Source organism: Marmota flaviventris, chromosome 4, assembly GCF_047511675.1.
Source record: "Marmota flaviventris isolate mMarFla1 chromosome 4, mMarFla1.hap1, whole genome shotgun sequence".
Taxonomy (NCBI): domain Eukaryota; kingdom Metazoa; phylum Chordata; class Mammalia; order Rodentia; family Sciuridae; genus Marmota; species Marmota flaviventris.
In genome coordinates, this window is record NC_092501.1 from 16,732,788 (window position 1) to 16,751,455 (window position 18,668).

Below are 18,668 nucleotides of genomic sequence, written 5' to 3' on the forward strand. Positions count from 1 at the left end.
CGCTGAGGCGCCGGGAAGCCGTGGCCCTGGCCTCTGCCTCCCTGCAGTGTGACCTGCACGATCTCCCCAGCTACTCCTGGGTCTCCTCATCTGTGGAGCGGGAGTGACAGGAGCTAACTCAGTGTGGTGAGGATTCAGCTGGTGGTTATTTGAACTGCTTAGAAACGAGCCTGGATCCAGGGGCTGCTCAGTGAACAGCCGGCATGACCATGATCTTGCAGTTACCTCTCTTCATTTCTCAATGCAGCACTTCAGCTACCATTTACCATGAGGGCTTTCTACCTCGAGATCTTCCAACACGCAAATTCTGGGATGAAGTCTAATAGAAAGGAAAAATCAGGAACTGCAGATTTAGCACAAGCAAGAACAGGTCTTGAATCCGCAATCTGGTGGTAAATGAGGCTCCGGGACAAAGCACAACAGAAAATTCTATGAGACCTTTAGATTCTGTTCTGACCTCTGGTATCACGGGCCTGGGCCCAGCAAGATCCCGACAGTCCACACCCTTGCTCCGTATCCAGCAGGTTCTACTCTGCCAACTGAAAACCTGGGGAGGAAATTCACACAGGCATCCAGACACCAGAACGCCTGGCCAAGCCCAACCCTGCTGGCCTGTGCACGCGGTGCGGGCCATCCCCGGAGCCCCAGCCCAGCTCCCCAGGGCCAGTGGCCCGCCCTCCCTCTCCCTGACCAACGTCCTCCCTGCCCACTCACTCATTCCACACAGACGTCCAAGCACACACTGGCTCACTGTGTACCCCGTCGCCTCTCCACGGGCTGCAGTTTTAAATTATTTTCTTGAAACTTAACCATGATATTGTTGGCATGATTCCTGCGCTTGTGTCTCACATCGTGTGATAAATAAATAAATCAGGTCAAGAATCGCCACACTTATGTACCAAACACAATGGAGGAAAAAAATAGTTGGCTTTTATTATAGGAGGGGGGAAAAAAAGCCCTGCCATTCCAAATTAAAAATGTTCAGATGACATTAAAGTCACCACCCTCTTTAGAAACACCTTAATTTATATATATATGAATTTTAATTGAAGGGTGGGAGGAAAGGAGAAATCACTCCTGAGACCCGAACTGGCAGAAATGTGTACACCATGGGCGTCCACAGGAGCGACGAAGTGGACTATGACTGCATGTCACACCTGGCTCACAGGTCAGGTCCCCCAGACACATCTCACACAGAGAGTAAGGAGACACCCTGCCCCAGAGGAACCGAGGGAGAAATCAAGACCGCATGTCTCGATCCTGCTGCTTATGAACCAGGCTCCTCTTTCTCAGCACTTCGTTTGGGACAAGTTTTAAAATGGCAAGTGACGTCTCTCGTTCACGGGGATGGCTTCATGAGACAGGACTCTTACAGACCCAGTAGGGGGCTCAGTTCCTGACATTTTTCACAAAAAGATGAACAACCCGAAACAAAAACGACTGCTGTGAAACCTCCACTGTCCCTCATGCTCCTCCTTTACCCTGGGCAGAAATGACTCTGTTGATGCATCCTTTCCTGGGGAGCTCTGACAAGGCCTCAGAATCTCTCTCCACACACAGCTCCAAGCAGACACGAACCAGTGTACAGTCTAGGTGCAGATGCTGGATCAGCTCAAAGTCCTTGGGCAGCCCCTTGTAGTTGCAGGACTGTTCCCATTTACGTGGGCTTTCATGGAAAATGGGTAGACTCTTCATCAAATAGTAAAGTGGTGATAACAAGTCAAATAGAAACGACTGCAACTCAGCCTGCCACCGATTATTCATGATAAGAAAACAACGCTTCTAAAATAATACAAGTAAATGTTCCCAAGGAACAAAAATAAGAGCTTTAGGGCAAAGACGAGTATGTTATGTGGGATCCAGAAAAGAAAACTACAAGAAACTAAAAATATGAAAACAGGAATTTCATGAAAATACCTAAAGTTCATTTTCAAAATTCCCCATGACCGCAGAAGCGAATCATGGAAACTCCTTTTTTCACACAAGCCTCCCTTTACAGATGATTCCTGGGAGAGGATTATATGCTATGTACCCTCCTTACAGCAGATTCTCAAGACTAGCAGGAATCAGCCCATTCTTAAAGAAGGTGAGTGTCTTCTGCCCATGCCGACCCCATTTACAGTGGCAGAAGACTCCGTTCACGCCTTAGCACTTTTAGATAAAGAGAATTAAAAATCCAAAGGAAAAAAACGATTCTTTTTTAAATTTTATTTTACTGTATAAGCCTAAGGCTAGGAAAACTGTACTAGTTAGAACTCCTTTGGTTGTGACAGAAACCACTTCCAACTATTCATAGTATTGGTTTCCTTGCTGGATGGTCCAGGACGGGAGCTGGCTACACAGAGATCAATGATGCTATCAAGGCTTCCTTTTAAATCCTCTGCAAAGGAGGGTCCTCCATTGAGGGGTGAGGGGTATGTGTCCACAGAGACTAGCAGACGTATCTGTGTGTGCATATGAAGGTAGTTCAAAAGACCCCTCCACATAAAGACTCGAAAGTTTATATCATATGTCTGCCCCTTGCCCAATCACAGGCCCATCAGAACCAAAGAGAACTGGGGGGGGGGGGGGGGGGCACGCATCATCACAGTGAAGGGGGGAGGGGAGGTTGCTATTAGCAGGGGGTTAAAAAAAAAAATGGTGCAGTGATAACAGAAATGCTTCTACCAGTCAAATTTTCAACCTCTGAGTGGTCACTTCTATTCAGCCTCGGTCCTGTTGATACTGCGTTTAAACATTCCCTTATCTGTGGGCTTTGGTTGAAGGGGGCTGTTACCTCTTTCAAAAACACCCTTCTTTTTCATGAGCTCCAACTGAACCACCCTAAAGGCTTCCCCAGAAGCCCTTCTGCCCAGCCATATTCTCCTTCCATTTAGAGAATTTTTTAAATTTTATTTTCTGTCTCCACCCACATCCCTGAGGAGTTTGAACTGGCTGGGGAAATACACCACTCTCAGACCTCAAGGCCATCTGAGTCACGCCTAGGAGCCACAGAAAGGGGAGGAATCAGAAAGGGTCCCAGCCACAGGCCTTGATAAGGGGGCCCACATGGCCCAGGGACCAGAGAACGGGCCAGGCCCAAGACTGTGCTGCAGGCTTTCTCCACCTCCTTCCTCCTGCAGCCTGTTCAAAGGCACCTGGGCAACAGGTACTTTGTGCTCTCAGAGGAAGAAGGACAAGAGGCCTTTGCCCCACTGAACTTGGACACAGGGTGACCCCTATCTCCTTCATGCCTGCTACACAGCTGCAGTGACGCAGCTGATCACTGCCCAGATCCACCCGCTATGCGGGCTTGGGCTGGAGAATAGATTACATCACTCCGCCCAGAGCTTGCAGCAGCCGGACACTGATGATGGACAGTGGTGGGGGCGGGGGACGGCTCAGATGTGAACACTCAGGACACCTGGGTACTGCTCAAGGTATGATGGCCAAGACGCTGGCCACATCTCACGCAGTCTGCAGGGCTCCAGCCCACACCAAACTCCAAGCATGACCAGTTTCTGGACTTAACTGACCTGCCTGCTCTCCATCACAGCCCTGGAACCTCAGAGTCCCACCTGTCAATCAGGTGACAGGGCGGTGTCTGTTCATAGCTGCTCTGGGTCTCTTTCAAGACAGAATTTCAGTAGACGATACACCTGTCTAAGGCTTTCAAGGTCCACCACGAGTGAGGGAACAAACTGTAGGGACCAAGGATGAAAGGTGGGAATTTATAAAAGTAGAAGTAAGTAGACCCACAGAGAAATCTAGTCCCACACTGAAGTAAGAGAGGAGGTGAAAGGTCAGATCAAGAATGAACTCCAAGGGGCTGGGGCTGGGGCTCGGTGGCAAAGCGCTCACCTCGCACACGTGAGGCACTGGGTTCGATCCTTAGCACCACATAAAAATAAACAAATAAAATAAAGGTATTGTATCCATCTAAAACTAAAATATTTTTTTAAAAAATGAATTTCAAGGTTTGGGGCCCGGGCAACTGGTAAATGCTGTTCATCTTTCCTGAAGTGCTGAGCACAGGAGGTTACAGGTTTGGAGGTGTGGAGAAGGTGGACATAAAGAATTTGATTCTGGACATGCCAAGTTTCCCATCTGTTTGGCATCCAAAGGAGAGTGGACCTGGATCTCAAGGGAGTGTGTGGTTGCAATGAAGACCCAAGTAATTACCAAAATACGGTCAGTCTATAAATAAAGACATTTAAAAAAAAAAAATACGGTCAGTCTTACCTGGGAATTCCTGGGCAACTTGGCCAACTGGTTAGGCATTAATAAACTTCACCATAAAAGAACCCACAAGTCCCTCCCATTGTAGTTTCCAGTTTACCAAGAAACAAGCCTAAAATCCAGTAGTTTTCACCTTCTATATTAACTTATTAAAAGAAATGAGAATCTGACCTTCAAGCCATTGATAAGGCAAATACAAAACAATTCTATAAACCCTACTACATTGGTTAAATATAGCCATTTCCCATAATCAATAACCAAGTTCTGAATTTCCCATTGAGTACCCTCTCTAAAAAAGAGTCCAGAGATCTTAGGAGGCTGAGGCAGGAGGATTGTGAGTTCAAAGCCAGCCTCAGCAACTTAGCAAGGCCCTAAGCAACTCAGCAAGACCCTGTCTCTAAATAAAATATAAAAAAGGGCTGGGGATGTGGCTCAGTGGTTACATGCCCCTGAGTTCAATCCCCAGTACAAAAAACAAAGACTCTAGAGGTCTCATCCCAGAAGTCCCAAAGACCAAGCTACAGTGGCCTCCCCAGAGTCTCTGTGACCACCTCCACACAACACAGCACTGCTGCCCTGACTGGACATGCTGGGCAGTGTGCAGGAATGGATAAGGCGGGTTATCAGGTTATTGGCAAACCATGCCCAATGTCATAACCCCAAATCAAGCTTCTCCAAAACACTATACCACAGCAAGAAGGGGACCGACACGTGTCCACAGACTCACGTCGATGAAGCTGAGTGAGAGCACAATACGGTCATCATGGAGTCACACTCATTCCAAACAACAAAGTTAGCTCCAGTCCCTTGCCACAAACGGGCGGGGCACATGCAGAGACATCAACTGGGGTTCCTTGGCTTCAAGAAACTTCCACTCGGGTTGGAGAAACAAGTGAGCCCCAAACCCAACTAACAGGCAAGACAAGAAACAACAAGCAGGACAGAAGGAACACTTTTGTTTTATTTACTGGAAAGATAAACACAGTGGAAACCATGAGTTTAGCTCTAAGTAGATCCATGTTAATTTAAACCAGGCTCCCACGCTTGGTAAACAGAGCAGGTGCTGAAACTCCAACAACTTTCCAGAGTGGGTTCCAACATTGTCGCTCAGCTGCAAAGACTGCAGGGAGGTTGCTCCTCCTCTGGGAAAGGAAGGGCTGCGAACCAGAGGTGGAGACTCCTCTGCTGGGCCCCACCCAGGCTATGTTAGGCGAGATCCCTCCTGGCCAGCATCTCATTAAACACTCAGTGAAACAAACCTCGGTGACTCCCCGAGGCACACAGGACAAGCACCAGGAAAGGGTGGGGAGAGGCTGATGTGAAGCTGAGGTCTCTTCTTCAACACAGGAAGGAGCCAGTGGCTCTCTGCATAGTGGGCACTCTGCCCCAGACGCCTAATCCGGGTCACATTCCTGACCTCGCTCACACACAATAAGAAAAAAATATTTTATCTGAAAAAAACTTTTATCTGAAATTATTTGCAGTTTTTAAACAAAGGGTACACTCAGTATCTAAAATAACCCTAGAAGTACTGAGTACATTCAGGGTCTAGGGTACATCCAAAGCATGCTGCTATGCTATGAGTTACCTAAACTGAATATGGTTAATTCTGTGAAACAGCAGAACATCAGCCGACTTTAAAACCTGCTAATCATTTAGGAAACAAGCATTTTGTTTGCCTACCTTGCAGGTGAAAGGCCTGGGGAGGCTGACCAGATCAGCTGGGTGGCAATGGGTTGGGTCTCTGTTCGGGGGGCAAAGTAGAATTAAGGGCTCACCTCTCCAGGGAAGTTTGATCTTTTTCTCTTGTTAATGCCCCAGAAATTCACTGTCTTTTGTTAAGATTATTCCAATCATGGTAAATCTCGAGTACTACCGACAGTTATAAAAATGGAAACATTTCAGCAGGAAGAGGCTTGCGTGGAGACAACACCTGGAATCCCAGAGGCTGGGGAAGCTGAGGCAGGAAGATCACAAGTTAGAGGCCAACCTCAGCAACTTAGTGAGGCCCTTTGCAAAATTAAAAATAAAAAGGACTGCAGGTATAGTTCACTGGTGAATGAACAATCCCTAGTACCATGGGGGTGAACTTTCCGGAAATAGTTTGCGACTATGTATTTTAAAAAAAAAAAAAAAATCCAACTCTGTTCTTCATCTTTTTTCCTGGGAAGCTATCCCAAGAGAATAACAAAAGGCAAGAGGGAGAGAAAGATTTATGCACAAAGAGACGATCAGCGCAGGATTATCCAGAACAGCAACAAAGGCAGATAATCTAAAGGCCAACAATATGGCATTGATTAAGTAAATTGGGGTGTAATCATATTATGGACTGTTAGTGGTCATTAAAGAGCCTTAAGAATTTTAATGACTCGGGGAAGTGCTTATTAACTACAGCGATTTTCATTTTAAATAAATACAAGACTAGAAATATTGAGCACAATTATGAGTTCAAGTATGTTAAAAACAAATAAATATTAATATATTCAAAGGAAAAGGCCTAGAAGGAAATTTACCAAATTATTCCTAATGTAATCTGAGTAGTGAGATTATGGGCTGTTTTCCAAACTGTCCACAATGAACAAAGTTTATGAATGAAGAACACCATGTTGATTTAAAAATTAGTTTCACCTACCTTAGAGGTAGAATGTCTTAATCAAAAAATCTGCTATTCCACTGCTGAGCTAGTTTCAGGTATTACAATCGCGGATGACTCTCTGCAGACAACTTGGCGATGGAGGGGTGGGTGTACAATAGCCACCTTCAAACAGTCAAGACATGTAAGGGGAACACAGAAAGGCGGAAGAGAACACCAACCCACGAGCGCGCACTTCCAGGAGCGCCATCTCAGCTCACTACAAAGGCAGAACTCCAACAATCCACACAGCGGCCCCTGACCCCACAGTGGTCTCCACAGAGACAGGCTCCCCTGTTCTAGAAGCGTCCAAGAACAGCCAGAATGAAGGTCAACTGCCTAAGAGTGATGGGACATAGGAGGCATGCAGGGAAAAGAGATGGTGTGGGGCTTTAAGGCCCTGCAGATGTGGGTCTGATCAAGAGGGGACACAACCAAGGTGACAGTCCTTCTTGACAAGGTCCTGCCACCACCCCAGGAGCTCAGACCTCAAGAACCCCAGTGTTCCTCGCCAGAACAGAGCTACTGTGGGGACAGGACACTTTGGACCACTGACCCTGGACCCCACAATGGTCTAGAGTCCACTTTGGGGTTTACATTATACAATGATTCCATCATCACTTTCTCCTCTCCCCACCCCCCCCCCAAAAAAAAACTCAACCTGGTTGACTGACTCTCCATATTAGGACAACTAGCTCTACTTACAACAGTAATAATATTTTCACAGTGCTCACAGGCTGGCTTTATGTCCTTAAACAAAACAGACAACCTCGCCACAGCCCTGTCCGTGAAGTAAGAAAGTTCTGACTCAGCTGCCACCAGGAAACACACGCTGAGAAAGTCCGCCTGAGTCACGGAGAAATGAATTTTAAAAAAATAAAGAAATATATAAAAACAAGGAGAGTTCATACATATGTGGCAGTGGGGACGGAGACAGGCCATGCATGCACGCACAGCATTTAGGACATCCAGTATAGGTTCACACTCTCAAGCCCTGCCCCTCACCGAGGACGACACTCCGCCTTCCCACAATGTGTCCCTGAGCCATTTGTAGAGTCACAACACCTACAACCCAGAAACCAAATCCCAGCGAATCCTGGGGATATCCCAGAAGCTACCGTCTTCTTAAGCCATGCGGGGCCTGGGTGGGTGGAGACTCCCTCTGGACCCGCTGGCAGCACAGGGCACGCCACACACACTTGGCTCTAGAATCCCACCTACTTGTCTACCAGCCATCATGGCGGTGGGTGAGTGGGGGAGGGGGGAGGGTGCTCAGAGCCATCAGGCTGAACCCCACTGCACCCAGCTCCTCTTCTGCAGAGTGGCAATAATGCAACATCCATGAAGCCCCCAGAACAATGCCTGCCTTGGAGGAAATGTCACAGGCCCCCTCACTACCATTGGGATTACTGCCTGTCATTGACTTTACTTTCCCTCAATGTCCAGGAGAGGTTTTGCACACCATAAGGAATCGCTATTTGCAGAATCCATGAATTAATCTATAATCGATCCATGCAAATACCACAAACGCACTCCTCCTCCAGCATTCCCCCTTGGGCAACGGCAGGCTCCCATCACCTGGCTTGCACCTCCCTCAGTGCCAACACCTAAGGCACCCATGGGTTCTGCTGATGGTCCCCAATGTGCTCACCTTCACCTCCCCCTCACCCCACCAGGAGCTCAATATAGCCACTAAGGCAGGTTTGACAGCCAAACCCCGCCATGACTCCCCAGTGGTTAGGATCAGATGCCAGGTCCTTGCCATATCGTACCTCCACCCACTCTCCCACCCCACCCACCCTGGCCATCCCACCTGACACTGCTTATCACTAAGCCAACTCTTTCCTTTAGAACCTTCATATGCATTTTTCATTTGGCCTGGAACAGTCTTCCACTCTTACCCCTTCTCTGGCCAACTTCAACAATCATTCAAATACCATTTCTGACTTTTGTTTTTAACTTTTAGTTGACACATAATAATTATGTATATGTATGTTGTACAATGTGACATTTCAACACATGTATACAATGTGAGGTGATGAGATAAGGGGAACAGCATATCCATCATCTCAAATGTTCATCCTCTATTTGTGTTGGGAACATTCACAACCCTGTTTTTGAAAACTGTTTTGAAATATACAATTAGTTCTTGTCAATCATCATTAGCCCACTGTGCCATAGAACACGAGAAGACCCAGCAACCCCCCTCTCTGAAACATCCCTTTCTCATGTAGCCACCAAGGCACAAAATCCCCACGTACATCCCAGTCACAATTAAGTCTCCCTGGTCACCTTGGACAGCCCTCTACTCCTTCATGGCACCTGGCACAGCACCTCCCACTCCAGGAGGGGCTGCCCTGGCTTCGCCAGCCCTAAAGCAGAGCCACCGGCACATACCAGGTCCACACAAGCATCCAGTGGGGCAGCACTGCATGCATCTAACTCTTCAGAAACAAAAATGAGAGGTTCCTCCTGCCCTGAGCTTACTTGAAAACGCTCAGCAGGCAGCAGAGCCCCATCCCGGGTCCTATTCAGCAAGCTGTTTCCTAAGAGCCTTCCCCTGGCGTTCAGCATTTAAGCAATAACAACAAAAAACTTGCACCATCGCCGTCTGCGGCTATCTTCCTCAGGATTCGGTCTGCTCTCCTATCCCACACTTCGATGCTCATTACACAACAAAACGCCCGAGACAGAAATTCTAGAAATCCACCCCAAGGTGAAATTTCACATCGACTTCAAAAGGAAACCCCCAAGATAAATTGTAAAAACTTTTGAAGCCTTTTGCTGGTTTGTAAGATACATACTATTCCAAAATACCACCATTTTTGGTCCAGAATCTTTTTTTGCCAAGTACAAAGGAAGTTAAATGAAAAGTCTTTGTACAGCAAAGACACCAGAGGTGGTACCCAGGGAGCAGCTCCTAGCCCGCAGCTTACCAGCCGCTGGAGGTGGGTCAGCCAGGTTCCCACCACCACTCAGCACAAGCCAGGCCTGGCCCTCAGTGAGTGAGAGGCAAATGGGTCAAGAATTAAAAACACAAGTTTTGAAATACCACAAAGAAATGGGCTAGTTATATGAAGTAGAAAATGGGATGGGGCAAGAAGAGGGATTTGGTGGACACAGTATCTTTATTTATCTTTTTTTAAAGTGGTGCTGAGGATGGAACCCAGTGCCTCATGCATGGTGGGAAAGTGCTCTACCTCTGAGCCACAACCCCAGCCCCTTGAGAAGAGGGATTTGAAATGTGATGCCAGAGGGTGGCGACTTCCCATGTAAATGCTCTTTTCTTAGCCAGCCAATCAAGACATCATCCATCCCCAGGGAATGATTTCCTCTCTCCCCTGAACACAGATCAGCAGTCCCCAGATTACGACAACCAGTTTCTTAATTTAAACACTGTTGATGGGGCTGGGGATGCAGCTCAAGTGGTAAGGTACTTGCCTAGCATATGCAAGGCCCTGGGGCACATCCCCATGTCTGCTAAACAAGCAAACTGCACTTGTTGAAAACATTTATTGTACATATCAATTTTTTACAATGTGGTGGCCCACATATCACATGGAAAAAAATCCAATCAGATTAAAATATTCCAACAAAATGTTTTGAATTCCCATGAGGATTCTGCCCTATACCAGGTGCTGGAGAAAGTTATTTTGTTAGCAATCTGTGAGACCTGTTAGCCTGTAATGATTACTAACAAACCCTGAACACTTCCTTATTTTCAAAAAGAAACATTAGAAATAATTATGAAACAACTTGGCTCAAAAGTTACAATAAATCCAAATTTCATAGAAATTAGGAAGCAACCCTTAGATGATTATTTTGAAACAACTCTGGCAAAACACTGTGATGTGACAACATTCTGCTTAACAGAATAGAACCCAACAAGTGAAGAAGAACCCTGTGTGTCTGGAGAAAACTTAACCAATTGTGACTGAACCTCAACCTGAACCAGACCTGAAACTGCGCAGACTCCACTGCGGCAGAAGCCGTGCTTCAGAGAGATCCCTTCACAGACAGACATTCCGTACCTGCCCAGGTACGCTAATGACTCCCTCCCCTATGTCCAGAGAAAAAGTAATTATATAATCATGTAGTCCCAAGGAAAATGGATTCCCCAATCCCAAAAATTACAGGTAAGCAGAGAGATGAGGAGGACAACACCCCCAGTCTCTTCTGCACACTGCTTTCCCATCTCCCTCTAACTCTCCTTGCCCAGAACTCCCTCTTCTAGTCTTCCGTTGTCGGGTGAAGATTGCACAAACACAGACAAGGGTGACTCTTGGGGCAATAGTCACCTTTCACTGTCACAACAAGCATTACAATCTCACAAATCGTCTTTTGTCCAAACTTATGGCTTTTCTCCTCTCCCCAGGTCCCAGAGTACACTATCCTACATCAACGAATACCCCTACACAATGGCTGGTCCTCAAGTCCCCAAGGGCACAGCAGGAATCATGCAAGATCCTGTACCCGCTGCCAGCTGTGGCTCCTTTGGACAAAGGTCCCCATCTCAAAGGTGATGTGCGCTCCAAAGTGGTTGCTATGGTAAATGTGCCCTGAGTTAAACAGCAGAGTTGAAAAGGGCACCTGAGTCTCCACTCTGCTCCCCTTGCCAAAATCTACATTAGTTCTGGAAAAAATGTCCTACCATCTTGTCCAGATCGTTAATTTCCACATGAGAAAACCAGGTTCTGAGGACCTAAGTAAGCTGCAGCAACTGTGGTGGGACTGGGGGAGACCGGGGGCCACCAGCCCTCTCCAAGCAAACAACCCCCACTCTCACACAGTGGGCTGCCCACCACAGGAGCTTCCCATGGACCTGCGACAACCACAGGGGACTGCGTCCACTCTGAAACCACTCCCAAGAATCTCCTGAATCTCAAAGACACAAAGGCCCCGGAGAGATTATAAAGATAAGGTCGTTTCTCTAAAGTTAAAATAGGTGGGAAAGATCCAGTGAGCATTTCTGAAAGCACAGAAATAAATTCCAAAGCCTGGTACCACACCGGGAAGCCCAGGGAGGCAGGAGAGGGGGAATGGGCAGGCCTCCTCGCCCCGCCTCTAAGACTCTAGGACGGTCACACTTTGAAATCTCTGTACCTTAATTCTTTTTTTTTTTTTTCCTTAAAACATGGTATTCCATTTTCCAGGAGAAACCTGCACCAGTACCCCAAGCCATTGACTTCTTTACACCTCTGTCACTGTCCCTGCTGATGATCCAACTTAGAGTAAGTGCAACAGGGCCAGCCACGGAGACTGACTTTTCCCTCTCCCTGAAGGGAATGTATCACAAAGCCCAGCCAAGGAGCCGAGACCTGGATCTGGTTCTCGCTCTGCTCCTAACTCGGTGTGTGACGTTGGGCAGTTCACTTAAGGCATCTCTGGCCTCAGTTTCCTCTTCTAAGGTCAGGCAGGGCCTAAAATGATCCAAGGTCTCCTCTAGCCCTGAAATCTGGACATTCTAGGAGCATCCGTCACTGTTGGAGGGAGAAGGGAGAATCTGGCAAACGTCATCCTTCTTCCTGCATGAGGAGCTGACGTTCTCACTAATTGTGACTCAACATGCAGCTTTAAAAAAACTGTTGTGATGGACACCCACACCACAGAGGTATAACTAATTAAATAAGATATACTCCAACACAGCAAGCCACAAAATAAGGAGGCGGTTGGCCTGCAATTTGACACAATGCATGGTAGGATTCTACGACTCAAGAAAATTATTTTGCAATTTTTAGAAATTACAAGAAATAGAGAGGCAGAATATAGTAATGAGTAACATTTTGCAATGCTTTAATAAAAAATACATGAATTGTTTCACGATTTGCCTAACTCTACCTGTCGTGGATTCATTACAAAAATATGTCTTTCATTAATTATTTCAAAAGTCTGAAGTCCAGCTCATGATATAAATACATAGAAGGGAATAAATATTCTAATAAGGCTGCACTATCTTCTCAAGAGGTTAATTTACAAACTTTCAGAGCCTACAAAATTCTAAGAAAGTGCATTAAAAATACATGTAGACACACACTGTATGTTGTAGTCTCTTAGTACTAAAAACAAATGTTCTCCATGTCAAACCCACACGCTTTCCAAGCCATGAATTAAATTTAATTTTAGCCTAAGTTCATTCCTGCTCTGGGGTCACCATCAGCCAGACAGCTGAAATTTCCTAATGCTAGTACAGTATGTTACTTTTCAACAAATGTTAAGATAAATCGTGGGGCACTGGGATTGGAGAGCCTCAGGCCCAGGGTACCTATCCTGATGCCCTCGTACCTACCCTGCCTCCCACACTGGCCTTTCTTTAGACTGCTGGTGCCATTTCCAGTTTCCCCAACCATGGTGACTGTGTCCTACTAACTGGAGCCCACGAGACTATCCTAACCCAATACGTGGAGAAAAGGGTAGGGAAAGGACTTGGGAAATTTCCAGGTAGGTTACGATCAATAAGAGCCATCAGCAAAACTAGGTACTTCATAAATTTAAACCATAGCCATTAAAAAAAAAAAATTAAAGGAAGAACTGACAAACAAGGCCTGTTACCACCAAGAGACTTTTCGTCTTTGTCCCCCAGTAACGGAGGCAACTGTCTTTGGGGGATTACTTACAACGATGTGTGCTGGTGACGGTGAGCGGGCGTCCTTGAGGGCCTGTCTGCTCTGAAGGCTCCCTGCCTGGACATCAAGCAGTGGCCATTTCATCTGGAGATACTGGAAAACCAGAAACCATGAATTAAAACAAAGAAATGCAAAACAGCTCACAATAGCTGAACAGCAATAGCTGTTCTTCCATAGGTCAGAAACTGAGGAACTTTTAAACACATGCAAATTACAACAAAAGAAAAAGCATGCAGTATCAGAAAGGTCTTCCCTGGAGCTGAAGGTTCAAATACTGATCACTATTGCTATAAACAATTGGAGTTTATCTTTGCAGTCAAACTACACGGTGGCTTTGGATAAAATGGGTCCACACTGATACCACCTTAATTGGGGGGCTGGTGAGGGGAAGAGGAAAGAAAGGAAGGAACACAGAGTTATCCCAGAAGAAAAAAGCAAATCTCAAGCCAGAAATGTCCTAGGACATTTCAATTCCAAATCCATTCTTTCAGTGACCTTCATCATTCAAAGGCCCCCATCCTTCAATTTAAAGAAAAGCTGAGCACATATGTACAACTGTCCTTCCTGTCGTAGAAGCTGCTTCCTAAGAGTGACACAGAGTTCCTCAACCAATCCAAAAGCTTGTAAGACAAAAAATATTTCTCGGCAACAGATTTACACCCAGAGAACAATGTAATTTACATGCCCATTTCAACTGACTGCCTAAACAGGCACAGGTTCACCAGAGAGAAAAATAAAGTGATGAGCCCATTATGTCCCTCCCTGCCTTTTTCTGAACTATGAAACGGATAAATATACTGCACAAGCAAACCGTTTCTGTCAGGGTGACCTGAGTGATCAACTGACTCCATTCCTGGATTTGTTTTACAGTAAGGGAAACAAAGTGAGATGCCTGCCCAGTCCCAGAGATACTTAGCACATGTTTAAGTAATTCCCAGGCACCTGACTTGTCCATCTCAACAGTTTCACTCAGGAAAACTTGACAACCCAACAAAACTTAGACATGATGCTTATAAGGACATTGGGATCAGCCTCTAAGGGTTCAAAGGCCAATTGGCCAATGTGTCAGATAATGTGAGCATATAATGAGCCACCTTTAACACTTCACAGACCCAAAGCAAAATAAGGAGCTTTTTTAAATATTCACTGCCCAGCAACTTTTTTTTTTTAAAGAGGAGAGAGAGAGAGAATGAGAATTTTTTAATATTTATTTTTCAGTTTTCGGTGGACATAACATCTTTATTTTATGTGGTGCTGAGGATCGAACCCAACGCCCCATCCATGCCAGGTGAACGCGTTACCACTTGAGCCACATCCCCAGCCCAACCCAGCAACTTTTATTCAATGACACTGGTGACTGGTGTTCAATCCAGCCTTCATCTAGGCATTACGGGGATACAAAGACGCCTGCCCCCAGGGAGTTTATCCTGCCTGAGGGAGCCACAGCTCATGGGTAAGTCAAGGCAGATCACTGGGAAGCTGCTCGAGTATCACCAAGAGGAATGACAGAATTTCTGAGAAGAGACATAGGAAGGCTGCACAGAACGAATCTTGATAAGAAAAGGAACAGCATAGAACAGTCCAGCAAGAAAGGACTGCACAAACCCCATGAGAGAGAAGGGTAAAAATTATCCACAGGCCAATCCAAGACTTCTCAGAAATACAACTGTGGGGCAAATTAACACTGAACCCAGTAATCCTTGGTGCTGAAGATCCTAGACTTGAGCCACCTGCATGAATGCAGTTGATTTATCCTGCTGACACCTACACAGGGTAACTGCATCTTCTACAACTTCTACCGAGAAGCCTCGGCTGTGAAGGAACCTAGCTCTGTGGGTAACTTGACCCCAGACCTTGCACTAAATCCCTGGTATAGGTCTCTAATGTTGGTCTGCAAGGGGCTGACCTGTCTGTGATGGCAGAGTGGGTGGACGTCCGCCCTGAACACTGACTGTAGGATTCCAGTCCCCCAGACAGTGAGTCCCAGCAGGGCCCTCCCACTTGTCCTTACAGTCCAACCATTTCCACATGCCAGTGTCTTTGGGACCAGTATCACCCGAGGAGAGAACCACTGAAGCAAATATTCCCAAGGTCCTTCAGCCTATACCAGAGCCAGAGGCGCTGGGAATCTGCTGTGCCCTGTCTCACCCCCACTGCTTCCCATTCTCACTTGCCACATAAACACACAGGCTGCACTGGTCAAAACCACTCAATAGAGTCATTTCCTTGAGGCCAACCAAAATGCACACCCGCCGACACTCACCTCTCCATCTCACAAAAGCCTGTGAGCCCAAATGCAAAGCTGGGCGGACCCACCTACACCCACCTCCTGCTTCTCTCCACAGAGAAGGTGAAGTGGGTGGACAAGCTTCAGGGTCCGCCATCTGCAAAACTGATTAGATTGCATTCTAATACGGGCTCCACAGCATCAGGAAATTCAGGCTTGGTTTAGGTGACAGACCTGCCCCAAAGACCCCACCCAGGAACTGTCATGCCCATAATGCAATATTAACGCGGAGACTCACAATTCTTATTTTACATAAAAGCTTCATTGTGTGCCATATCCAATCTCCATAGGCTACCTGCACCACATATTTTTATGAGCCTGCATTTCAGCGCTCTGAGCCTACAACACACATAATTTTCAATTATGTTAGGGCAGCCCAGGATCACTGCCTATATAACATTACTGGTTGGAGGAAATGAGACTCGGCCCTGCTGCCCAGAGAGAGCTAACCGAATCCAGATGGTGGAGGAAGACAGCCCTGGTCCCGCCGACTTGCAGGGACTCCACAATGACAGCCCCAAACTCTCCTACCCGGTGCAATTTGATGCCACAGAACAGCTGGGCACCCACAAATCCCTGATCCTCCCTTGACTCTTAACTGGCATTCGGGCTGACAATGCTCCTTTTGGGGAAGTAAGGGGTACAACAGGAGTCTTTAAAGGAAGTTATTATTAACCTCCTCCAAAAGGAATGGGTTCCCCAGGTTCCTTCATCTTCTACAATTGGTCCTTATTAATGGGGAAAATAAATAAATAAAGGGAAGAAAAAGGAAATTAGGTACGATTACAGCCTAGAGGAAAATCTCTTCCTTCCTGGAGACATTAAACAGCAGGAAATTCTATTCTGTTGGGTCCTAGAGGAAGACCTGGAGGAGGAGGCATCTCAGATTTACAAAAGGACTGGAACGTTATGCTACATTTTCCCCACAGCTCGGCTTCAGTTTTACATCCTTTTGGGAAGGTTTTTAAAAAAAGGGGGAAAAAAAAGTTCCCACCATCCCACTATAAAAACAACACCGGGCTCCAGCGCTCTTTCTCTTAGGCTGCTCAACGTGGAAATTATGAATTGCCTACAAAAACATTAAGCTTTTCAACAAACGGCAATCAAACGGGGCTGTGGGAATTCTGACATTGAAAACTGTTGAAATGGAGTCTGCTCGGCTTTCATTTCTTTTTTTTTTTTTTAAAGGCCATCCTGGCTTAAGCATTTCATCCTTTGTTTAATAATCATGTTCTGATCATAGCCCATTAGGGTTTTCCCCCAAATCATATTTTATGATATGTCTCAGGGAGCTTAAGTTAAGCTTTGGACCTGTGGGCAAAGTCTCCAAATATATACAACACCCAGGGCCTGACAAGAATCAAAGTGGTGGAAAAGCCTGTTAAATTGTCAGCAAAAGAAAAAGGTGAGCGTCTGATTTCTTCCCCGCCACCTCCCCCAGTTAAAGGGAAAGTGAAGGCGGAGGAGGCCGGCCTTCAGAATGGAGGCTCACTGGGGGAACAGGTTAGCAGCAGTCAGCGCCTACTCGGGCTGCCTGACCCAGCCTGTCCCCACATGGCACCTGTGTCCTTTGGAATCCTCCATTCCTGGAACCTGGAACCTGCCACCTGCAGGTGCTACTGAGGGTTTCAGGCTTTCGTGCAAATTTCTTCTCTAAACAAACAGAAGAACTCAAAGAACACGGATGGCGGTGGCAATGACAATGACAAGGCTGCCGGGAAACTTGATTGAACATCAGCAAGGCTTCCCGGCACTACCCTTTCAGTCACTCCGTTCCACAGATGGACAGGCCAGTGGGGACTGCCCTGTGTTTGCTCAGGGCAGGGCTGGCACACTTCTCCTGTGAAGCGCCGATAGTCCATATCTTGGGTTTTGAGGTCCACGCCACCTCTGCCATGACCACTAGGCTCTGCCACTGGTAACTCAAATGCGCCCCCAGGCAAGGCATGGGTGTGCTGTGTGGTGGCTGTGCTCCAATCAACGTACTTAAGGACACTGAAATCTGAATTGCATATAATTTTCCTGTGTCAGGAAATACTATGCCTCACTTGATTTCTTCAACCATTTTTAAAGTAATAAAAATCGCTCTTCCCTCGCAGGCCATGCAAAAACAGGTGGCCAGCTGGCTCTGACCTGTGGGCTGGGGCTGGCCATCCCTGGCTTAGAGAAGGAGTCCTGCCAGAGAGGCTACGGCCCTCGCTGGGCCTTCCGTTCAGACAGCCGAGCCCAAATGAGTAGGAAAGTGGGTTCAACGGCCTGAAAGCAACATTTCGGACTCAACCACCCCTGGCAAAAAGGTTTGGGGGAATAGCCTGGAAGATTCCAAGCCCTCTGGCCGAGACTCCCAGTCACAAGGTCTAACCACTAGACCACAATCTCACCGAAATAACTACTCCTCCTTTCCAAAATGGAAGTTTTAGAAACCCCTGAGCAATTCTGACTGGAAAGGTTCATGTGTTCAACAGCTCTCATCCACTTTCCCAGGGGACAGTGGTGACATGACATCAGATCACCCCAAAACAATGGCAAACCAGACTTCCTCAAGTCTCGGGGGAAGCAATCCCAGAGTTGTGGGACCAACTGTCTAGGCTCAGAAGCGCCTCCCTCCAGAACTCTCTGGGTTAAAGTCAGCCACCCACAGAGGGCATCGGCCAAGGGCTCGTGGCCAAAGGCAAGCAGAGTTCAAGGTGGGAAGAGGGACAGCATGGGGTCTGAACAGACTGTTCGATGCAGGTAGGGCTGGTCTCTTCCAGAAAACCAGGTCCTCCAGGCAGCCTCCCAGCCAGGGAGAGTGAGCTCCTAACCTGCCAAGGACAAACATCAGTGCCTCTTCCACCCGCTGTTTCTGACCGGGGTGCTTTTTCCTAGGAAAATTCATTTTACAGGAAATCAAATTACTTGGATGCAT

The 18,668-nt window shown here is 46.8% G+C and overlaps 1 protein-coding gene across 42 annotated transcripts in view; it reads right to left on the reverse strand.

The window, feature by feature from the left end:
- Positions 1 to 18,668, reverse strand: part of Tcf7l2 (transcription factor 7 like 2) — a 187,957-nt gene that overhangs the window by 98,206 nt on the left and 71,083 nt on the right. For all 42 annotated transcript variants that reach the window (XM_071610892.1, XM_071610897.1, XM_071610891.1 and 39 more), the window contains one exon: positions 13,465 to 13,566. In XM_071610892.1, the coding sequence (XP_071466993.1) occupies positions 13,465 to 13,566 (102 nt within the window). The remainder of the gene's footprint in view (positions 1 to 13,464; positions 13,567 to 18,668) is intronic.